We start from the raw sequence: 22,562 nt of genomic DNA on the forward strand, positions 1-22,562 counted from the left end.
CCAAACGCAACGCACACATTCGTGTACCGTTTCCGATTTTTCCTTTACTCTCTCTCTCTCTCTTTAAGAAAAGTTCCTTCTTTTTGATCCGTGAATCGAAGTCACCCTAGAATCAAGATTAAAACCTCGTTTAGTTCCCAATTTCTGTTCTGTGTGTTTTTTTTTTGCTCTGTCTCGAAATTTAGAATCCTAGAGGTGTTGAAAGTTGAAAACTTTTCTGGTTCGTTTGATTTATGGGTTAATTCAAACTTGATCGATGATTGGATTTGAATCAAGACGGGTTCTTAGCCACTGAGTGACGTTTTGGTCAATTTGGGGTAATGAATGGTTTGCAAGATGTTTGTTCTTCAAGTGGGTCGGTGATGATCGGACTTCCAGCTGAAGAAGACGAAAACGCCGCACTTTCGTCGGAGGATTCTTCTCGCCCCGACGAGTCTGTGTCAGAGACAGAGCTCGACCTTGCTTTGGGTCTTAGCATTGGTCTCAAAGGTCGTCGGAAGGTTCGATCTTCTTTGTCTTCCTCTTCTTCTTCTTCTATGACCAGGGAAAGTGGGACCAAACGCTCTGCTGATTCTTCTTATGCGGCTGCCTCAAACGCAACGAGGTAAAAAATTCATCTTCAAGACTTTTATATTATTATAACCTCTACGTATGTTATATGATTGGTCTCAGATTGATTATCGTTTGGAGCTATATTGGTAATGTTATGCTGTGTCTTTTTTGTATTGCCGTATTATAGTAACTAGTTGGTCTTTTGATTTAATATCTTTTGGTAATGGAGCAGACAAGTTGCCGTAGGTTGGCCGCCTCTACGGACTTACAGAATCAACAGTTTGGTCAATCAAGCAAAGTCATTAGCTACTGAAGGTGGCTTGAGTTCTGACATTCAAAAGGACACAGTAAAAAACAGCGTGGTGGCTGCGAAGAACGATGATGTTTGCTTTATCAAATCTACCAGGACTTCTATGCTTGTGAAGGTGACAATGGACGGAGTTATAATTGGAAGGAAGGTTGATCTCAATGCTCTGGATTCTTATGCAGCCTTGGAGAAAACTTTGGAACAAATGTTTTTCCAGATTCCTTCTCCTGTTACAAGTCAGTTACTAATTCTGTTTCATGTGATTCTGCTTTTCAAATTCTGTGTCTCTTGAAATTGACTGGTTTTGATTGATCGATTTATAGAATCAAACACACAAGGATGCAAGACAATCAAGGAAACACGTGCTTCGGTATTGCTGGATGGCTCATCGGAATATATCATAACATATCAAGATAAAGACGGAGATTGGATGCTTGTAGGAGATGTTCCTTGGCAGTAAGTGATTTCCCTTAATGACTTCCCATTCATCATCTGATTTTGTAATGAGGAACATCGATTTCAATTTAAACGATCTTTTCATGTTCTCAGGATGTTCCTTGGGTCCGTGAAAAGACTGAGAATCATGAAGCATTCAAATGAAACTGGAGTAGGTATGTAGAGATTCCTATATAGCAAAAAACATCAATGCCCCTCATTTTACATCTCTTTGGTTTGTAACTCATATATCACGTTCACATGTAAACATGTGCATATGTTTTTATACACGAGTGTACATATGTCTTGTGGTCGTTTGTGAATATTAAACAACAGCTTAACCTCCTGTTTAAAGATCTTTGTATATTTAGGGTTTATCACTCTATTGGTACCTGATCCAATATACCACTAAAACAACAAAGGCATGCATCTGGATTAGGTTTTAGTGATGAAATCAAGCTACAGTATATGATAGAATCACCAGTTGTTTCATTTACTGGAAAATGAAATACAGCTCTAGTGAATTGAATAACAACAGATCAATCCAGCTCCACGAGGTTTTCTTAGCATAAAAACCCTCAAAACCTACCATTAAAGCTAACACAAACTCTTAAACAGAATGAAAAACGTTTTCCTTCATTGGCTCAGTTAGTCTTCAAGGTTACAGAGATTGGACTTCTAACTCGCTGCATCAGATTCTGAGAGTTGACCCAAGTCAACTGTCCCTGTGCAAAGGTAGCCACCCTCCCTCCTCTGTTTTTCTTCTTCAATACAAACCATACTCGATAGCTCAGCGTCTGATCCACGTGTTTGAATTCAAGTCTCTTAGGATTTACAATCACTTTGATCCCCTCTGGAGCCTTAACATTCACTGAGTATATCGAGTTTGGACTCCCAACGTTAGTCACACGCCTTGTGATCATCTCTGTAGTCTTGCCACGTTTGAAAATCACGGATATCGACGGGTAATTGAGGCTAAAACCCGGGTTTTTCCGCAATATTCCACTGCAGCTCACGTTCTTATGAGTGATTGCTAAAATGTCTGATCTTGTGAATCCAAGAGTGCAGAGGTAAGTAATGTAATCCACTGGTTGAATGTTGTAAACCAATCCCGGGTTTATCGCCTTTTGCGGATTCACATGCCCTGCTCCAATCGCAAACACACCTGCTGGTTTGTTACCATCCTTTATCGCTTTCCCTTGACGATCGTACAAATCCGCTGTTGTCATCAATGCGGATTTGATTGCAGCGGGAGACCAGTTCGGGTATGCAGACCGGATAAGAGCAGTGATTCCGCTAACATGTGGACAAGACATTGAAGTTCCTGACATTACAGTGAAGTTAACTCTTCTTGAATCATAAGGAAGTCCGGTTGGTCCTAGATTTTGAGGCCAAGCCGCAATGATATTGACTCCCGGAGCAATCATATCCGGTTTTAGTATCGAAGGATTGGCTAAACTCGGTCCTCGAGCTGAAAACTGAGCAACTTCCGGTGCTCGTGACCGCCCAATCACTGTACCACCAAAAATTATCCGCGCCTTTGGTTTCACCGTGGCATTAACATAAGCCTTCATAAGGACTGACTCGGTGTAACCAATCAATGTAGCTGGTAAGAGATGAACGTCAACAGAATCTTCTTCTTGGTTGATCTCTGTGTTGGCTAAGATCATTGCAACTCCTCCTGCTTCTTTTATCGCTTCTCCTTTCTCAGATCTTCCATTGACTCCGCGATCACAAATCACCATTTTGCCTCGGATTTCCTCGCTTGGAAGTGACCCTCTCAAACAGAACTCACTTCCTTTATCTCCTCCTGTGACGTAAATCACCTCAACCTCTCTCTCAGCATTCTTTAAACCTTTCCCGGGATACAAAGACTCTCCATAGAGAAGCTTTCCGTTGGCTAATCGGACCACAGCGGGAAATCTTCGATCAAGCGTGCCTGCACCAATGGTTGAGACCCAAGGAGCTGTGTTTGCAACAGAGCTTTCTATTGGACCGTTGTTACCAGCTGCACAGATTACAGATATACCACGTTCCATGGCTCGGAATGTTCCAATGGCGATTGTGTCATCATACAAAGGAATCGGGAAACCGCCAAGGGAAAGAGAAAGAACGTCTACTTTATCTTGAATCGCTACATCTATAGCTGCTAGAATGTCAGAGCTGTAACAACCATTGAACCAACAGACTTTATAGACTGCAATGTGAGCTCCAGGAGCCATCCCACGAGCCACACCAGCTCCATTGCCAAGAACATTCGCCATCGAAACAGAGGATCCACCAACTGTTGAAGCGGTATGAGTCCCGTGTCCCGTTGAATCTCTTGCGGAAATGTATTCACGGGGCATGTTTGGTGATTCCTCTGGTGAATTAGCTACACGGTGTCCTCTGATGAAGAATCTAGCACCGATTAGCTTCCGGTTACAGCTCGAGGAACTGAAATTCTCTCCTTCTTGGCAAATCCCTTTCCATTTCCGTGGAATCGAAGGCATTCCGGTATCGTCAAAGCTAGGACTTTCAGGCCAAACTCCAGTATCAAGCACGCCGATAATTGTGCCTTGACCAAACCGAGATTTAGACCATACACTCGAGTTTCCAAAACCGTCGAGTCCCAAGAACTTGTAAGAGTAAGTGGTTTGAACCTGAAGAACATGGTCAGGTCTCACTGCAACAACTTCAGGTGAATATCTCAGCATCTGGGCTTCTGACTCAGTCAACTGAGCAGCAAATCCTTCAATCGCAGAGCCATAGGAGTAGAGAAGTCGTGAAGAAGGCTCTTCCTCTTCTTCTTCAACACCCAAAACCGCTTCTTGGAGAAAAGAAAGATGCCAATCAAACTTTGAGGCAAATGTTTTAGCGGTTTCGGTATTAGGATGAAGCTGAACAATGTAAGTCTGTTTCTGCAGGATTTCTGAGGAAGAAGAAGAAGAAGAAGAGAAGAGAAGAAAGGTAATGCAGAGTAGGAAGGATTTGGGTTCCATTGCAGAGAGCTCAAGAAATGATTTGGTTTAGTGTAGTTGAAGAGCATGGTTTTGGAGAAGAAGAAGAAAAGGGTATTTAAAGAAGAGTGAAGAGAATTCAAAACCTGGGATTTGGAGTCTAAGGAAGAAGATGATGAAGCTCGTGAAGAGTAAGAGCTCTGCATCACGAGTATCCTTTGTATGTCGCAGAGGTAGGAGCTTCTTCTCTTTTGTTTTTTCAAAGACATGAACTATATTAAGTGAAGCTGTTTAAGGTTTTCTACTTGTAAGGCTTTTTTGTTTGCCTTTGTCTCTGTGTCTCTGTTTTTTTTCTTTCCTTGTTCACGAGATGTTATTGTTAGCTATTATTGCGTATTCTAGTTTGTGTAGCCTTTTTGAGCAACAAAAGATTTTGAAATTTTATTTGGTTTCCGTTGAAATTTGACCCAACCAATGAAAATTTATTTAAACAATAGCTTCAACGATTGGCCAATATATGTATTTTTAGTTAAAGCCTTGAGTAAACAAAATACGACCGTTAAGAAAGAAATTAAATGCAGAAGCGTGGTGAGTGTTCGTTCACTATGTGCATTTATACACGCACGCTCCACACGCCTCGTTTTGTCATTGGGTACTACGTCACAATACGACGTCGTGCAGCTATTGTTATTGGGCTCTATATGACACTTATAAGCCCAGTACTGATTACACTTATAAGCCCAGTACTGATTACACTTGAGGGATGATAACGAACGATGGATTTTATTAGTTACTATTCTCTAATCTTTCTTTGTTTTTGCAGATTATTTGATAACATGAAAACCAAAGAAGCTAACTGTTCCATACAAAAAAGGTTTCTCCCAATGTTCGAAAGAAGAGATTTAAACCCAAGCGTGGAGATTTTGCATCCTTTCATGCTTTTTCTTTTCGTTAACCCTGTGGAAAACTCTCTCTTACTTAGACCTTAAGCTTTTGTCACATTTCAGTTCTTTTATATATCCTCTTGAGAAACCCCCACTAAACTGAATTTTAACATGGATGATCATAATTCAGGGATTCCAGTAGATCTTGAAGAGTATTCTGTTACCAGTTTCAAGAACATTGATGATTTGTCTTCTAAAAGTCGTGCAGGAGTATCAAACTCTGCTACTCTACCTGCAACAAACCATAACATAAACATTGAATTCTCCCAAAATACAGGGTAATATGAAGAAAGATCCATGTTTTTGGTTTGTATGTGACTAACCGTCGCTGAGAACCAAAACTAGGTCACTGTCGATAACAGTTGGTATCCGGTGAGCAATGGTGCAGACCGTGCAGTCTTCAAACTCGGTTCTGATTATCTTCTGGATCAGATTGTCCGTTGCTGTGTCAACCGATGCTGTTGCTTCATCAAGAACAAGTATTTTTGCTTGTTTCAGTAATGCTCGTCCTAGTGACACAAGCTGTCTCTGCCCAACACTCCAGTTATCTCCATTTTCCAGCACTGCTCGGTTTTGAGCCCAAAAATCAGTAGAAAGAAGCAAAAAGACCGGGAAAAAAGAGAGGACTTTTGATGCAAATAGTTACCTGGAGAGTCAAGTTTTAGGTCTTTTCCTCTAACAACGTCTCCAAGCTGGGATTTATCGAGGGCCTGTAAGAAAAGTTGAGGAAATCTCTAGAATCAAACTCCAATTCCCAGACTTTAGTATCTAAAACATAAACAAGATAGAGTATGAAACGAAATTAATATATACCTCCCAGATTTTATCATCTGAATGTTCTTCAAGGGGGTCAAGATTTGCTCGGATTGTTCCTTCAAATAATGTAGGATCTTGAGGTATAATACCAAGGCGACTACGGAGATCATGAAGACCAATTTGAGAAATGTCAATGTTGTCTATAGTAATTTTTCCAGCAGTTGGCTCAATCAATCGAAACAAAGCTTGAATCAAAGTTGACTTTCCGCTTCCCGTTCGCCCAACAATTCCAATCTTTTTTCCACCAGGAAACACACAGCTTACCCCATGGAGTACTGTTGGAAGATTCTCAGCATAACGAACCTTCGAAAAGAACGAAGCAATAAGAAAACAGGGAAAGAAAGTGCAGAGAGGTAATATAAATAGTATTTTTGAATAAGTACCTTAACATCAAGTAGCTCAATTGTTCCCGTTTCAGGCCACGAGGAAGGCGGGCGGAAATCTTCGATAATTGCTGGGGCCTCTCCTACAATCTGACTGTACTGATAAATCCTTTCGATTGAGATTATTTTGTTTTCAAGCTTACAAAAGCTAAGTATCCATCGTGATAGACGTCCATTCAAGTTAAGCCCATATGTCACAGCAAGACCTGCCATGCCTATTACAACAGAAACATCAATATTAGAAAAACCGGCTGCTCGTTGATGTTTTTTTGTCAAAGGAACTAGAGATACTTACTTGGATCAATGGTTCCATGTGGAAAACTGACAAGTAAAACCATACAGAAAGCAAATACAAGTGTGGAAAGTAATTCCATGCGTAAACAAAGCCATTCGATAGCAGCGATACTGCAGAAGAAAGGTCGAACAAAACAATCGAGAAGATAAAGATTCCTTTTGATAAATCTTTTTTCCTGGCCAAATCCTCTTATTGTGGCAGCACCAGCGATTGATTCTCCAAAAAGATGAATTATTGGAGACTTCTGGATACTAACAATCCGAACCAGTTCTCTTGAAGAAGCCATGTAATATTTCTGCATTTGATTTTAATACCAGTTAAATTATAAAAGAAAAACTTTCAGAGTTCTTCAGAGGAAAAATCGAAAATAGATTTACCTGCATCCAAAAGCAAGCAACAGCTACCGGAACAACAAGAAGGAAAACTTGCCAGGTAACATTGGTCATTACAGCGACAATCCCAAAGAGTTGTATCGTTGTTGAAGCAAACCCACCGAGTCTAAAAGGAATGTCAAGATCCACAACACTTTGATCAATAGAAACCTGCACACCAATAAAATCCCCAAAATCAGAAAAGTAATACAGACACCATGGATTTTGGTTATAATACCACATCTACATACCCGATTCAAAATTCTTCCTGCAGGAGTGGAATCAAAGAATGACATTGGCGCTCGGAACACACTTCTGAGCATATTCAAGAACAGTTTCTGTGCAGCTGCAAGACCGAAAGTTGCAACCAGAGCGGCTCGAACAAAGATGAACACAGAGCTCCCAAAAGCTAAAGCCGTATATACGATGAGAAGCAGTGTAGGATCCACTTTAGACTGGTCACCTTCAGTTTGAGGATTCGCCCAAGCCATCCACCAATTACTAGCAATCTGAAGAAATTGGAAAGAAGCTTGTGCGAGTATAATAAGAGGAATCAGAAGCCCTTTATATGCAGCACCCATGTATGACAAGTACACCTTCATGCTGACTTTTCCCTTTACTCGTTCCTCTTCTTGAACAAGCTGCTTTTTGCGGGAGCGCTTAGCTTTCTTCTTCTTCTCTTTGATTGCCTTTAGATCTGAAGCAGATCCTCCCTCTTGTACTTCCTTTGCCAAAGTCTCAATGTCATTTTCAAAAACATCTGACTTTGGATTATGCAAGACCAAAATATCGCGAATAGGATTTTCATCAGAGTCTTCTGAGGACGGACTTGGGATGTCCATGGCCTCGATTGCTTCATGGTGGGCAGACACTAAGGCCTTAAAATCAGTACCTGCTTGTAGCAGATCATCATATTTACCCGATTGAATAATCCTGCCTTCCTTCAGAACCTTTGAACAACACAAATTAACATTTTCAGAGATTGTCATAAGGGAAATAGTTTGAATACTCCTTCAACAGTTTTACCTTTCTGCTACAATAGAGATAAGTTCATCACAGCTGGTAAGCTAAACACCTATAAGAGACCCTTTAGCAATTCTAAAAGGACCAACAGTAGCCAGAATTAATACATAGTAAAACCAAGAAAAAGATTTTCTTACCAATATTAGATCAGCTGCAGGGAGAAACTCAACTTGATGCGTCACAAAAACCACAGTTTTCTCAGCCAATGCAGATAGAATATAATCCTGTACAGCCATTATTAATAACCACGTTACGCAACCATTCAAACTCAAAATATGAAAACATGACTTGAGGTTATACAATAGCTTCTTACCCTAAACAAATCAGAGCCAGTGTGTGCATCAAGAGCACTAAAAGGGTCGTCTAGTAAATAAATGTCAGCATCTTGATATAATGCCCTTGCAAGTTGGACACGCTGTTTCTGGCCACCACTGAGATTTATACCTCTCTCTCCGATAATCGTTTGGTCCCCATGTGAGAAAAGCTCTAAATCTTTCTTTAGGGAACATGCTTGTATCACATTCTTGTACTTTGTTTTCTCCATTGGACTGCCAAACAGAATGTTTTCTTCAATGTTACCAGACTGAATCCAAGCCGATTGAGACACATAACCAGTAGTACCACATATTCTAACCTACAGAACAATTATCAGCAGGTGGATCAATGATAGCTGAGAGAATATAAGAAAAGAATAAAACCAGTCAAGCAATTGAGACAAACACCACAAAACATTAACTTACTTCACCAGAGATTTTTGGGATTTCCCCGAGGATGCAAGAGATAAAACTTGATTTTCCAGAGCCAACTGTGCCACAGACAGCCACACGCATACCCTTCTCCACTTTCATCTGAATCCCTAATAATGTCGGCCTTGAAGAAAAAGGGTCCCAACAAAACACACCATCTTTAATCTCTATGGCTATATTCGAAAGTCCCCGCGGAATTACAATAGTTGCATCTTCCTGAAGCTCTTCCTCCTGCAAGAACCCGGAAATCCTATCAAGAGAAACCTTTGTCTGAGCCATCATTGATACCAGATCAGGAAAGTTCCGAAGTGGCTCCTGAAGGATTCTGAATGTCGCCAGAGCAGAAAGAACACCTCCAGCGGTAAGTTGAGTGCCTAGGAATATCGAAGTAGCGAATGTAACTGCGGCGACAAAGATCGGGGAACTCCAAAAGATGAAAGTAACAAAAGCCTGGGAATATAAGGCTTTGCGAAGCCAACCATACTCCTCTTCCCTCATTTCTTCCAATCTCACTCTATAACGATCTTCCCATGCCTGCAATTTCAGAACTCTCATGTTCCTAAGACACTCTGAGGTTTTCCTCATTCTTTCATCTTTTGCAGTCATCAACTTATCTTGATAGTCTTCCTGGACCTTAGCCAATGGAATCGTGACAAGAATCGAGATTATTGTAGCAACCAATGTAGCTACAGAAGCTATCCCCACGCTTTTATATAGGATTGCAAGAGCAAGAACTATTTGCATAGGAAGCATCCAAATATCATGAAGATACCATGAGTAATCTCCTATGCGCTGGACATCGACTGCCATGTAGTTTACAATTTCACCGCTCGTGTGGTTCTGCTTGGCTATACTCGAAAGTTTGAGACCTTTTCGGTATACCATCGCTGTAAGAGCTGATCTTACATGCATCCCTAAGATATCAACACCCATATACCATTGGCGGGTGGTGACTGTCTCTATAAGCTTGGAAGTAAAGAATATACCAGCGAGAACATATCCTTCATGAGGGAAAATCTCCTTCCCTCCAAGATAATCAACAAAGTAGCTGATCAAGTAAGGACCGACATAGGACACAAGAGTATTCAACCCAGCAAAGACCGCATTGCAAGCTGCTTCTTTCCAAAAGGATTTCAGAATTGCACGAGCTAAAGAAGGAGGCTTTGAAGGATTCTCGGATTTTGACCTCTTCCAATTCGACTTCAAGACCTTGTAACTTGATTTGGCTCTATCTCTTGGAGCAAGAAGCGGTATATCTTTAAGCTCAAGCGGTCTTTTTGAACCGGCCGAGAGAAGTGGATCCAACCATGAAAGCGTAACTAGGCTAAGTAGTCCAGCAGTACTATATGGGGTAACTTTAAGACAAGCTGCCTCTTCTTCAACAAGCAAAGGCTCTTGAAGATCAGAAGAGCTTCGGGTAACTTGAATACCAGAAACGCCTCTCAACGCCACAAAGCAAAGAAACCCAAGAGCAGGTGTAACAGCTAAATTGGCGACAACATGAGAAGAACATCCGCTCCAACCTTCAATGGCTAACCTTCTTCCATCCACATACATAGTACACAGACAAATCGAAAACGACAAGAACCACCATATCCTCACCAAGAAGGGTAGCTTCTCTGAAGACTTGTATTTCAAATGAAGAACTAAAAAGCTAAGGACAAACCAAGCTAAACTCTGAGCAGCTGGAAAGCAGAGAACAAACCAGTCACTGACTTCTCTTATAACCTTAATCCCATCGAAACCTAACACCAAAACTTGCACGCCTAACACATATAAGCAACAGAGCAAAGACAGTTTAAACCCAAACCCAACACTAACATGGTTAGCCTCTCTTTCCAAGCTAACATTAGAAGCTGAAACCGTATCGTCCTTAGAGATTCTATCTCTGCCTCTTCTCACGCAGACGAGAATCTGCCTCGCAGAGACAGCAAATAGAAACACCAGAAAAAGTATGAGGTTGATGAAGACCGAAGAGAGTTCCAATAGTGGTAAATGCTCTCGAAAGATCAACGAGATCTCATTAAAATCCATGATCGAAAAGATTTGTGAGAGAGTTTGTTTAAAATCAACAACCGGCGGAGTCTTCGAGATAAAACAAGCATCTCACCACATCCCAAAACTCGTAGCTGCAGAAACAAGAAAAAAAAAAAAACAAAAACAAAAGAGAGGCGATGAATCTTATATTCAAAGTGGGATTGACACATTGCAAATCAACACAAATTGAGTTTCTCTGCATGACCCAACACGTAGAAGCGATCACAGAGATACAACAATACAAACAACAAACAAACAAAAAGGAGGAAACTTTGGCTCTCACCAGCTTTTGATAGATCAAAGAGAGAGAGAGAGAGAAGAAACAAATCAGCTGAAACCAGACGTCACTTGGGTTCTTGAGAGCAATCGAGAATCCGTAAGAGAGACACGAAGAAGCAGAGAAGATCTCTCTTCTCTTAAATTAAAATCAAAAGAGATAATCTTTTCTTCTGTTTCTCTCTAATCTCTCATTTGCCAAAGAAAAAAATGCAAAATTTATTGGTTCGATCGAATAAAGATTGTGCAAAATAGTGGAAGAAGATTGGGAATTTAATAAAGGTGGTTCCTTTTGGGCCTTTTTGGATGCTTTTTCGTGGACTTACTGTATTGCTTAGTGTGCTGTGCTAATAAAGCCGTAAGCTTTTTGTGCGCTCACGATGCTTGACGTCGATGCGTCAATGTGTCTGTGTGTGTGTGATCTGACTTTTTTGGTTTTGCATTTTTCAATTGTCTTTATGATCAAATTATTGTGTTATTCAATTAAAGCGCTTATGATTTAAACTTACTTAACCATAGTAAGCAATGAATCATATTCCCCTTTTTACGTTTTTATTCGCTCGAATATTATTCATATTCTTTTATATGGAAATTGCCTAACATAATTCAAACAAAAAAAGTAGATTTTTGTTTCTGAAATGGGTGGATCTAACATTTTGCTAATCTAAGCTGTGTCTAATTAATTGTGGGATACAATGGAGAGGAACCTTATACGGTCCATGGAATATTCTTGCTACACCTGACCTGAAGTATTAGCAAACTATATATATAGGTGTCGGTATTTTACAAAATATAAGATGACTTAGCTTATCAATTTATATGGATTCCGTGCGGTACATACGTATACACACATTCAGCTTTTTTTATTCATTTGTAGAAGGTGAAGACATATACGTTATCGTTTCAATATATATATATATATATAAGAAAGAAAACCAATCTAACATCTCTGCACCAAACAATGAGACAAATGTGTCAACTTGAAGTAAAATAATAAGAATAACGTAAGCGTACGAAAATGGCTTTTATATGTAGTCCAAAGATCCAAACCAATACGAATTTTAATCATAAATTCAAACGTTGAAACACACATTTTTTTAAATATATATCCACCAAATTTTTCGTATACTATAATATGATAACATTCACTCTTTGCTCAAGTGAGAGTGTGAGACTTATTCAGATGAAATGGTGGACCTTAGTTAGAATATAAACTAATATTGTGGTGCAAACAATACGCAACTATAAGACCAAAGATTTACAATAAATGTTTTTTTTTTTTTAATTTCTTGCCAGTATATATGTTTGTTTGTTTGTTACTTTGTTTGTTTAGACAACATCCGATGTGCGGATGACGACTTACTACACATGCCATTCATGCAAGGTAATGCCTCTTACGTGGCATACCATTTTTCTAATACATATGCTTAATGTCAATTATTGCTGACTCAGTACAAAAAAAAATGTGTACGTTAATATGTCCTTTATTAATATACTCCCTCCGTTTCGTTTTAATTGTCGTTTAAGGTTTTTTCACACAAATTAAGAAAAGCATTAAATTTTTTGTTTTATCCTTTATTAATATATTTTATAAAAATTTCATTGGTCAAAACATTAAAACAGTAGGGATAAAACTGTAATTTTCACCAAATATTTGCATTGAAAACCTAAAACGACAACTATTATGAAACAAAATTTAAATCCTAAAACTACAACTAAATTAAAACAGAGGGAGTATTACTTTTGGTTACACACGGTACGTTAACACATTTCTAGTTCGCAATGGGGATTATACGTTCTTCTGCATATACTTTTTTCAAATATATAGAATGATTTTTTCACAAGGTTTCACGAATAATAAACATTAATTTCAACTATATATAATGGATGTTATTAACTTGTAAGCAATAAGAAGATGATGTAACAATCTAGAAGCCATGATAGTGTGTTATAGTTTTTAAACAGAAATAATGACACTTTTAGATATAGTTGTTAATGTTGAATAGTTTTGTCATTTGCGTTTGTTTGGTATAGTATTGGCTTTGTTCAAACCTTTTTGGGTACTACTTTCAGTCCATGCCAGCTCACTTTCCATTATCTTTCGTTTGTTATTTCTTTATGCATACAAACAAATTTCAAAAAGTTAGCTTTTTTTAGATGAAAAAAATAGTATATATGTTGCTCAATTCGTGAACACTGTATATGAATTGAACCAAATGTCGCTTACGTACGCAAATTGCTCAATTGAGGATAAACAACAACAAAAAGATAGTGGAACATGCGATCTTCTTTAAGTTCAAACCCTGTGTCACGTGGATAGAATGATAGTGGTACGTGGTCCTCTAACAAAAGAAACTAATCATAGGGTAATATACCTAACACATTTTCTCTCACATGTTCCCCTTTTTTTTTAGGTGGTGACATATGACCTAAGAAGCCTTTGTATTGTGCTTAAACTCTGACACTGCCTGGAATGTTAACAGAGCTAATCGCGAGTTATAAACACTCAGTCGTTGCAAGTCTTATATATATCAATCTATTATTGTGTATTGATGATTTAATAAACCAATCCAAGACAATTTAATTCCTATCTCGCTATTTGGTAGAGTGATTGGTGAATGTGAATGTAATAGTAAATGCTGTTCCAGATTTCATTACTGTACGGGCCAAGTTTAGGCCGGTTGAATGGCCCACCACCTTAGAAAGTTCTATCACTTGTCGTTTTCTTCGTCACCGACCTTTTACATTGTCCCCGCTCACACCTTTATTGGAGACGGGATCTCACTGGATGGATTTTATTCGACGTAAAGAAATTCCTTTGTAAGCGCATAAAACTCATTTGTCTAAAATTTGGTACTATTTGGGCCCATAATGATCTAATACACAATCTAGGCCCACGAAGGCCATTGAGGTCGAACCGGGATGATAGAATTAAACCGGTATTCGGTTAACAATATGAAATAACCGGTCTCTCTTCCTCTCTCCCTCCAAAGAACGAGAAGCTTCTTTTTCTTCTTCTGCTTCCCAGCTTCAGTCTTCTAGGTTAATCGAATCTTCGAGTGTTTTGCTTTCTATCTTTCTTCTGCGAATCAATGGCGCTATGGATGGACGCTGGAGCGACGCCGATCACGGAGAACGAAAAGGCTGATCTTGAAGCTATTTCTGCTCTCAAAGAATCCGCCGCCATCGAATTCAAAGTACTCTCTCCCTCTCTTCTCTCCAAATTGTAGTTTGATTTTGTTGTAGTATTCGATTTTGCTGTTTAAACACAGGAACAGGGCAATGACTGTGTAAGGAAAGGGAAAAAGCATTACTCCGAGGCGATTGATTGTTACACGAAAGCCATTAATCAGGGAGTTCTAAGTGACTCAGAGACCTCAATTTTGTTCTCGAATCGATCCCATGTTAATCTACTCTTAGGCAACTATCGGCGTGCCCTCACGGATGCTGAGGAATCAATGAGGTTATGTCCTCATAACGTTAAGGTAAACCACCAAAAACATTTCTCTTTGATTTCGTTGTTGGTTGTTTTATCTGACGGGTTTCCAATGCTTCAAAAGGCGGTGTATCGAGCTGCTAAGGCATCAATGTCATTGGATTTGCTGAACGAAGCAAAGTCTTATTGCGAAAAGGGAATCGAGAATGATCCAAGTAATGAGGACATGAAGAAGCTTTTAAAACTGGTGAATTCAAAGAAGCAAGAGAAAGAACAACATGAGGCTCAAGTCTCAAGGGCTGTGGTTGAAGCCAAGGTTTGATTTACTTGAAGAACAAACTTTAATACATCACAAGCCATATAAACTTTATCTGATTCGGTTTCCCATGGTTTTGCTGCAGGCTTGTCTCTCTGCGATCGAGAACAGAGGAGTGAAGATTGGCAAAGCAATGTACCGAGAACTCACAGGTCTGAAGAAGCCAATGTTAGATAAAAACAACATTCTTCATTGGCCTGTCCTGCTTCTTTACGCTGAGGCCATGACAAGTGACTTTGTCGAGGACTTTTGTGAAACAGACATGTTTGCAACTCATCTTGATATGATATCCTTTTTCCAGTTTCCATTTCAATCTCTTTTCTTATTCTTGCATCTCATTTCGATAACCTCTGTTCGATACATTTTATGTCCTTCCTTAGCGCTCTAAACATGTTTTCAGAGGACAGCCCGCCGCTGCCATGGGATAAAAACAACGAATACTCGCGGGATGTTATCGAGCTTTACTACGAGGTAATCAGTTCCTCCTCCACCCATATATCATTCCTCTAAAACAAACTCTACTCTTGTTTTAGGTTTTCCTCATTTCCTGCGCCGCTATATAACAATTGTATTTGCAGTCAAAATGTTTCAGCTTAGCCATTCTCTGTTTAAATGTCCACATCTCAGATTCTTACATATGCTTCTGTTTTAAAAACTGCGATTTCCAAGAGAGTCTGTTTTTTTTTTTGTATTGATGATTTAATTAAACATCTCCGTTGCAAAGTGACAAACTCTTTACACTAAAGTGTGTTGTTATATGAAGCACTTGTAGTAACATCAGGGATTTTTCTCTTCTATAGGCGAGTTCAGGAACTCCATTGCCTAGGAGTAGAGTTCTCCAGTATCTTCTAGAAAGTACAAAAGGTTCTCAAGCTGAAACTACCGGTGAAGAGGACACAAGTGTAACCAAAACACCCTCCTACAGTAAGAATACTCAACTTGTGATATTATATGCACTTTGCATTGCCAATCTTTCTATATAACATACATCCCTTGAATTTGGGCAAAAGTGAAAGGTTCTTCGGGTATGGTTAAAGTGAACGAGAGAAGAACATTGCATGACGTGTTGAAAGAACCTAAGTTTGTCATCCCTGAGATTCCAGGTTTGTTTGTATTATCACATTTGTATCATTTTTCTACCAGTTGCTACCGACTTCGTTTGCATCTATTGATGTCTCTCCTTGTTTTTTGGGTTTTCGTTGGTTACAGTCTTCTACATCTTATCAAAGAGGTCTAAATTCTACAAGGACTTTATCGCTGGAAAATGGAGTCCACCAAATTAAAGAATTTAGTTCTAAAGAGAATGCTTACTGATAGATAACTTTGTTAATTGGCATAAGCTATTGTATCTGTTTTTAAGAAACAACCGATTATAAGATAATAACAGTTTCAGAAAATGTTACCGTTGGGCATATGGGTAACCCATTCGGGTTCGGGTAAACCCCGTTCGGGTTTGGGTTAAATGAGTAATGAATTTACGATCCATTCGGGTATTTCTAAACATTCGGTCCAGTTCGGGTATCATTGAGTTCGGGTTGGTTTGGGTAAAAAAAATTAGACCCGAAAAATATGGGTATCCGTTCGGTTCGGATATTTTATATGTAAAATGTCGGTTTTCTACGTAAAATATTAGGTACCCAAAAAACCTTTAATAAATTTAGTTATATTTAAATACATTTTGTTATATTTTGACAAACATAACAAATAATTTTAATTGTAATTCTAGATAATTAAATCATATATAATTAATATTTTGGATATTTAATTATATGTTCAGGTATTTGGTTTGTCAGTAGAGATGTTCCCACAGGTGCCCCTTTTCCGGGTACCCTGTTTGTGTAACGGATAATATCCGAACCGATCCGATACCCACGGGTTTACAAAAACTGTACCCAATAAAATTATTTCCTCTTACCCGTACCCGTCCCGAACCGGTTTTTTCGGTCCGGGTATCGGTCCGAGTTTCGGATCCGGTTTCTTTGCCAGGCCATCAGGACCCAAACCTGTTCCCCATCTTAACGAAGAGACTTAGACTCTGCCACGTCTTGATGAGAATCGTTTTCTAGGTAACAAAAGAAAAAATAGAGTGGAAAAAAGATCTTACAGAGGAAAAAACGTGGTTACAATCTTAGATACAAAGCTACAACAAACAAAAACTTTTTTTTTTTTAAACATTTTTCTGCAGTCTTTTTAAACAACAGACTCAGAAACCTGCTTCGTTTTTTTTTTCTTTTTTTAATAAAGAAAAGAAGGGTCGCAAATTGAAGAGAGGCCATCCCAACCTGTGGTCCTCCACAGTATATAAGAAAAAGAAAAAGATACCACCAGCTTGTGAATGGTAAAAGCTTCTCAGGTTTCGGTTCAGGACAACTAAAAGCACCGCAAGCAAGCAGAATGAGAGGAATCACCCGAAAAGAAACAGAGGAAGAAAAATAAGCCCGCAATGCACGATCTGTCTATGAGAGTGTATATAGAACGGTTGACACCCGAATTCTTCCCTGTCTAGCATTCTAACGCATAGGTCTGCACCTGTGGTTCATATTTTTCCAAGGATGGAAATCGAAATTATCATTTGTTAGTTCAAAAAATTTGTTCTCCGTCATTCATTTTTTTTATTGTATCAAGGTCAACCTTGTCAATAATTCTACCTCGGCCAGGTTCTCATCAGGAGAGCTATTTGGCGCAGTGAGGTTGGACGCAGCAGCTGTGTTGTACCGGAAGATCCTTAGTTTTCCCTCCTGAGATAAATATTGAGCAAATATCAATACAAGTCAAAATTTTAGCGCCAAGAAGAATTTCACCTTATGATTTAAGATTATATACCTTTGTTCCATAGACAAGACCTCCCCCAGGAGAAGGATGAAAGCAAGCAACATTAACTTCATCCTCTGAGCTTGGGAGTACTCTCACCAGTTCCATATCTGAAACTCTGTAAATCTGATGCAATAGAAAGGGAAAAAAAAACAGTCTAACTCTTGTATGATATTTCAAGTGTATATATATAGTTAATGATATAAACGTTAACTTTTTTCTGGTGGCCTAGAGATTCATAACTACTGGAGCATAGACGTTACCTCCAACACTGTGAAAAAATGTGATGTTGTTTCTCCATCACTCACAATGCTCTTCAAAAGAGAACCATGACGCCGACCATATGCAAGCAGAATGTGCTCGGAGGTTGGTGAGAACTGCACGGAAAGTTTTAATCAGAAAATATTTCATCACAGTATTACATGTGAACAACTTTATTACTATTAGGGGTGAAAATGTCAAGGAACTTTGCAGTTATGAAGTACTTAAACAATCTTGAACAATGTTATGTCTAGAAAAAAGTTGCAACGGAGACTTATGTCTAACACATATATTCAAACCAACAATTCCCTAAACGTGGCTAACCTGGATAGAGGTCAAGCAGTGTGCAGCCCTAATTGCCCGGGACACAAGTACCGAACCAAATCTGTAGACATACATAAGACACTTTCTCTTAAGTTTTCTGTTCTGTGCTGTGTAAAATTTTGAAGAAGATAATAATTAAGACAATAAAAACAATTGGAAGTAGCACTTACGATTCCTTTTCGAGAGAATACACACGAAGTTCATACATGACTTGATGTGCTGTGACAGGATGTCGAGTAGGGGAAGTTGCAAGCCCTGAATCTTGTTGGACCAGTGTCTGCAAACCTGGATCTGTTTCAGTATGAGGAATAACACATGCAACACAGGCTGCTAAATATTTCCCACATGGAGAAAAATGGGCTCCCATCTCACTGCAAAGATAAACACACACATCATGTATCTCCATCAAAAGGAGAAATGTTATATAGCATCACGATCATCTAAGTGTAGTACAAGGAGAAAATTTACCTGCAAAGAACAGCATGATGTATTGTTAATCGACATTTGTCAGACTTCAGTATTGCACATGGGTCTTTGATGTCATGTGACCACACTCTCAGTTTGACGGTGCAAGGCAACTCTGCGGCAGCAATTGAAGTAGCCAGTTCAGAAGGGATTCTGTTTACCACAGGTTGAGTATCAGCTCCTTCATGTTGAGTGTTACGAGAGGAAAGACCTTCTGCTAAACCAGATCCTACGAAGCGGGACTGTAGAATTCGGTCACGGGAGTCACCTCTTGCAGAAACCCCATATAAGTTAACACCTCCAGGAATTTCTAATGACGCTACTCCGGCCTCTAGACTGGCTGTGGATGAAGAACCCGTATAAGGAGTTGAGTTGACGTGACCACTACTACCAGTAGGAAGAGCCACTGAATTAGCACCAGCCTGGCTTTGAGCCATCAACCACCCTTGTAGAAAAGGTAACTCCCAGGAACCTCTGTCTCTAAAGTGAAATAACTGCTGAAGTTGTCCAAACTCGAGTAAATCTGGTTGATTTGAAACTTGACTGGGAACTCTATTTCTTCCAGCAGGTTGAGCTTCATCTACATCCATGGCATCAACTGCAGTGGTAGAATTTCTAGCTCCAGCTTGGGCAGTAAATGTATTACCAGCAGAATTGTCTGGGACATGATAGGAACCAGAAAGATCAGCAGACGTAGCCATGGGAAGAGGAGAAGGTGAAATTGTTCTGCTGCCTAGTTCTACAGAACTTTGGTTACTCTGAAACCTCGTTTGTGCAGTCCTTGGACCAGTAGTACCACTAGAATATTGTATTCTTGGATCATCAGGAGAATATGAAGGCAAGAGCAAGTACGGTAATGGCACAAGTGGCAGTTCGGCTGCCAAACTGGTACGACTGCCACTTTGTGTGTTGGTGAAGAAAATAGCAGGGGGCGGATATCGCAAATAACCCGGAGATGTTGCTCTTGTCATTGCGGAATCTGATGAATCAATGTCAGTCACCTGCCATTTATAGTTAATAGAGTAAGCCCACAAAGTGGCAGAACATTAACCCAATCCTCAATCTGTAGCTCACCTCAGCAGTCAAGAGAAGAGGAACCCCATGTGGATGAAAGTGTACAGCTCTCAGGGAACGCCTTGTCTTCAACACAATTGCTGGTGACGAGTCCTCCCCTATCTTATTATAATGCCAAATGTGCAACTTCAAAAGAAAAAAAAAGGCATTAGTCAAAACTTTAAGGGACCTTTATATCAGATACTTTATTCTGAAAGTGAAAGGATAAGCCACCTGCAACTAGCTAGCGTTTCATGAGAGATTCAAAAGGGAATAAGATACCTTATGACCAGATGCAACAGCAAGTAATTCACCATCAGCGTGGAAAGCAATGGAAGCAATCGGTCGATCTGTTTAGTGAGAAGAGGAAGAGGGACGGGAGTTAATTAGATGAAAAAGTAGAAGAAAGAAAAAGAAAAAAGAATATAATGCCTGGCACTTACAGAAATCATGAGTTCTAATACACTCCGCAGTTTTTGCATTCCATAAGCGCACCTCATGATCTAAACTTCCACTAGCAACTATTTCTGAGTGGCGCGGGTGGAATCTGACCTGTAGAGAACAATAACATTAGATAATAAAGTAGTGGGTATAACGCAGAGCAAATTATCTAATCAAGTAAACCAAAATCAGGTTAATTCATTGCAAGTATTGACTAACATGCTACACCTAAACAAAAATATTACAAAACTGACACTAATTATCCAACCTACAAAACCAATGACAAAGATAACCACCAGTAATCATTTCAATGAGATAAGATTAAGTAGTTGTGAAACAGTTGTGATCAAGTTAAGTGCTACCTAATAACCATGTTTAATCATAGACTTAATGAAGTTAAGAGAAAAGGGATAGCAGTCTCTAACTCACCACCCAGGGTGTCCTCCGATGGCCAGTCAAAATTTTTAAGCATTTTCCTGTCTCACAATCAATAATTTTTACAGTGTGGTCACCACTACAAGATAAAAAATACAAAAAACAAATCTCATTAGCGAACGGAAAATATTAAATTACAACAAATACAACTCATAATACTTACTGTGTAGAGGCAAGAGTTCTTCCATCAGAGCTAAAAGCTGCTGCTATAGTTGACCTTGGAGGAGGTACAAGAGGACAGTATTTAGCAGATAAATACTGCAATGACTCTGCCTCAACCCTACATATAAGGAATGAAGTCTACATTCAGATGCCCGAAAGGAGGCAGGGATCACATAATAGAGGAACGAAGAAGCGATGAAAGCAAGGTACCAAGAAATAAGATTATGTCCCTGCTCGCTCACTGGTTCGCTAGTGGTTCCACACGACGAATCAGCATCCCATCGGCTTTCACCCCACCGTTTTCTTGGCACAAACTTTGTTTTTGGTGAAATTTCCCTCTGGACCAGTAACTTGAAGACGCTCCTACACCTGAATAATCATACTCAAACCATATTATGAGCGATCCAGCCAGATCAGCAGCTGACAGAATTAGTAAGGGCACCCGAAAACCATGAAATTTTAGGCTGCAAGTAAGAATTCAAGATTCACTTCCAAGCCATACTGCTGTCTTAACTGCTGAAACCAGACCAGATTCACCAAAAGCCGCATAATTTTCCTTGTGAACATGATGAGGGTTCCAAAACTCCATAGTACATGAGATCTATCACTTCAAAAGTACTTGTATAGCCATCGTAAAACAAGATTCAGAAACAAGCATCCGGAATTTTAACGATCTCCTAAACAAGCCTTCTTATTACTTGATCTAACGCTAGATCTCTCCTAAACATGAACAAAGTAGTTCCAAGTTTCTATAATTCAAAGGCAACAAAAGGTTCTACTACTAAAATTCATAATTCAAACTCAAGTCAATAAGCTAGTCCTGACCTCTGGCGATGGACATTAGCCACTGGTTTTGGTGACGGTATCATCGACCGAGGAGATGGTTGATCGTGTAACCAGATAGATTCCGTCATCATAAAATCTGAAATTCATATCAATACCACAGTTGACAGAGAATCCATAGATGCGGCCAAAACAAGGACGAAACCCTAACAAGACGATCTTCGTTGAAAACAAGGCCAAATCGCCGATCTAATCTCCCCGAATTTCCTCGCCGGCGGCTCCGTCCTCTAGATGGGTCAGGGACTATTTACGGTGAAGAACGACGAAGAAACCTAAAAGGAAAAACAGGAGGACATAGCTGAGGATGGTCTGCGATACATTAAAAAGGATCTCCTTTTTTTCTCTCTAATTGAAATGCCCTGTTCTTCATTATCTAACACAATCTTTACAATTTAAATTATACCCTTATATTTTCTGTTCTTTCGTATTCCTACCCTGATAAAATTTAGAGATCACTGTTACCCTAATTGTAATCCTAATATATAATTTGGAATTTCTGATAATTCCTCGATTGAACAAATAATGTCTGAGATGTATCTGAAAATCAGTTGATATAATAATTGCGTAGTATCTTATCCTGGACTTGAAGGAGGTATTGAATCGCAATTCATAAAATGTTGGCAAATTCTTAAATTTAGTGAATCAATAAGGGTATATTAATGAATTAGTCTTATGTCTAATTTGTTTTTCACACTTTACAAGTTCATCACGCGGGGACCAAAAACGAAAAAACTACAAGCAGTTAGCAAACTTTTGTAATGAACAGCAAAGCATCCTAATCATTAACACAACAAGGTTTGGTACAATGCCTAAACCGGTTCGGTCTTTCATTCATTTGTTCAAACACCAGTTATTTACCTAACCCAAAACAAGTTAAATACATGAACCAAG

General features: G+C 39.2%; 5 protein-coding genes across 6 annotated transcripts; 2 read left to right on the forward strand and 3 right to left on the reverse strand.

Annotated features, from left to right (window-relative positions):
* Window positions 1–15: 15 nt before the first annotated feature.
* LOC9325555 (auxin-responsive protein IAA10) lies at window positions 16–1,671 on the forward strand. The gene is made up of 4 exons (XM_021011607.1): window positions 16–604; window positions 785–1,095; window positions 1,183–1,315; window positions 1,409–1,671. The coding sequence occupies exons 1-4, from the start codon at window positions 321–323 to the stop codon at window positions 1,476–1,478; spliced, it is 798 nt and encodes a 265-aa protein (XP_020867266.1). The 5' UTR covers window positions 16–320; the 3' UTR covers window positions 1,479–1,671.
* A 32-nt stretch (window positions 1,672–1,703) lies between these two features.
* Window positions 1,704–4,906, reverse strand: LOC9325556 (subtilisin-like protease SBT1.2). Its single transcript, XM_002892151.2, has one exon. The coding sequence runs from the start codon at window positions 4,273–4,275 to the stop codon at window positions 1,939–1,941; it is 2,337 nt and encodes a 778-aa protein (XP_002892197.1). The 5' UTR covers window positions 4,276–4,906; the 3' UTR covers window positions 1,704–1,938.
* A 91-nt stretch (window positions 4,907–4,997) lies between these two features.
* LOC9328260 (ABC transporter C family member 5) lies at window positions 4,998–11,466 on the reverse strand. Its single transcript, XM_002892152.2, has 12 exons — window positions 11,132–11,466; window positions 8,806–10,940; window positions 8,379–8,699; window positions 8,203–8,289; window positions 7,294–7,992; window positions 7,049–7,213; window positions 6,672–6,966; window positions 6,377–6,591; window positions 5,991–6,296; window positions 5,824–5,887; window positions 5,501–5,740; window positions 4,998–5,409 (listed from the first exon to the last, which is right to left on the reverse strand). Exons 2-12 carry the CDS (start codon window positions 10,843–10,845, stop codon window positions 5,297–5,299), a joined length of 4,545 nt encoding a protein of 1,514 aa, XP_002892198.1. The 5' UTR covers window positions 10,846–10,940; window positions 11,132–11,466; the 3' UTR covers window positions 4,998–5,296.
* Window positions 11,467–14,031: 2,565 nt separating this feature from the next.
* Window positions 14,032–16,361, forward strand: LOC9328261 (tetratricopeptide repeat protein 4 homolog). Its single transcript, XM_021014938.1, has 8 exons — window positions 14,032–14,321; window positions 14,397–14,609; window positions 14,685–14,876; window positions 14,962–15,162; window positions 15,267–15,347; window positions 15,677–15,800; window positions 15,887–15,979; window positions 16,086–16,361. Exons 1-8 carry the CDS (start codon window positions 14,217–14,219, stop codon window positions 16,157–16,159), a joined length of 1,083 nt encoding a protein of 360 aa, XP_020870597.1. The 5' UTR covers window positions 14,032–14,216; the 3' UTR covers window positions 16,160–16,361.
* Window positions 16,362–16,958: 597 nt separating this feature from the next.
* LOC9325557 lies at window positions 16,959–22,057 on the reverse strand. 2 transcript variants are annotated; one of them, XM_021011891.1, is made up of 14 exons: window positions 21,654–22,057; window positions 21,039–21,197; window positions 20,830–20,946; window positions 20,661–20,745; window positions 20,234–20,342; window positions 20,073–20,140; window positions 19,812–19,937; window positions 18,741–19,738; window positions 18,443–18,643; window positions 18,273–18,333; window positions 17,951–18,064; window positions 17,700–17,813; window positions 17,525–17,614; window positions 16,959–17,405 (listed from the first exon to the last, which is right to left on the reverse strand). In XM_021011891.1, exons 1-14 carry the CDS (start codon window positions 21,743–21,745, stop codon window positions 17,379–17,381), a joined length of 2,361 nt encoding a protein of 786 aa, XP_020867550.1. In that variant the 5' UTR covers window positions 21,746–22,057; the 3' UTR covers window positions 16,959–17,378. The 2 variants fall into 2 exon arrangements, with proteins under 2 accessions (XP_020867550.1, XP_020867549.1); XM_021011890.1 differs by having other exon boundaries at window positions 17,508–17,614.
* Window positions 22,058–22,562: the final 505 nt, after the last annotated feature.

The sequence above is a fragment of the Arabidopsis lyrata genome, assembly GCF_000004255.2.
Source record: "Arabidopsis lyrata subsp. lyrata unplaced genomic scaffold ARALYscaffold_1, whole genome shotgun sequence".
Classification (NCBI taxonomy): domain Eukaryota; kingdom Viridiplantae; phylum Streptophyta; class Magnoliopsida; order Brassicales; family Brassicaceae; genus Arabidopsis; species Arabidopsis lyrata.

Coding starts and splice junctions, on each gene's coding strand:
- LOC9325557 (XM_021011890.1), bottom strand. CDS start 21,745: ATGATGACGGAATCTATCTGGTTACACGATCAACCATCTCCTCGGTCG. Junction 21,198..21,653: donor GCTAATGTCCATCGCCAGAG/GTCAGGACTAGC, acceptor ATGATTATTCAG/GTGTAGGAGCGTCTTCAAGT. Junction 20,947..21,038: donor GGACATAATCTTATTTCTTG/GTACCTTGCTTT, acceptor CCTTATATGTAG/GGTTGAGGCAGAGTCATTGC.
- LOC9325555 (XM_021011607.1), top strand. CDS start 321: ATGAATGGTTTGCAAGATGTTTGTTCTTCAAGTGGGTCGGTGATGATC. Junction 605..784: donor GCTGCCTCAAACGCAACGAG/GTAAAAAATTCA, acceptor GTAATGGAGCAG/ACAAGTTGCCGTAGGTTGGC. Junction 1,096..1,182: donor GATTCCTTCTCCTGTTACAA/GTCAGTTACTAA, acceptor ATCGATTTATAG/AATCAAACACACAAGGATGC.
- LOC9325556 (XM_002892151.2), bottom strand. CDS start 4,275: ATGGAACCCAAATCCTTCCTACTCTGCATTACCTTTCTTCTCTTCTCT.
- LOC9328261 (XM_021014938.1), top strand. CDS start 14,217: ATGGCGCTATGGATGGACGCTGGAGCGACGCCGATCACGGAGAACGAA. Junction 15,348..15,676: donor TTATCGAGCTTTACTACGAG/GTAATCAGTTCC, acceptor TCTCTTCTATAG/GCGAGTTCAGGAACTCCATT. Junction 15,801..15,886: donor AACCAAAACACCCTCCTACA/GTAAGAATACTC, acceptor TTTGGGCAAAAG/TGAAAGGTTCTTCGGGTATG.
- LOC9328260 (XM_002892152.2), bottom strand. CDS start 10,845: ATGGATTTTAATGAGATCTCGTTGATCTTTCGAGAGCATTTACCACTA. Junction 6,967..7,048: donor TTGCTTGCTTTTGGATGCAG/GTAAATCTATTT, acceptor AATCAAATGCAG/AAATATTACATGGCTTCTTC. Junction 5,741..5,823: donor CCTAAAACTTGACTCTCCAG/GTAACTATTTGC, acceptor AAAACCGAGCAG/TGCTGGAAAATGGAGATAAC.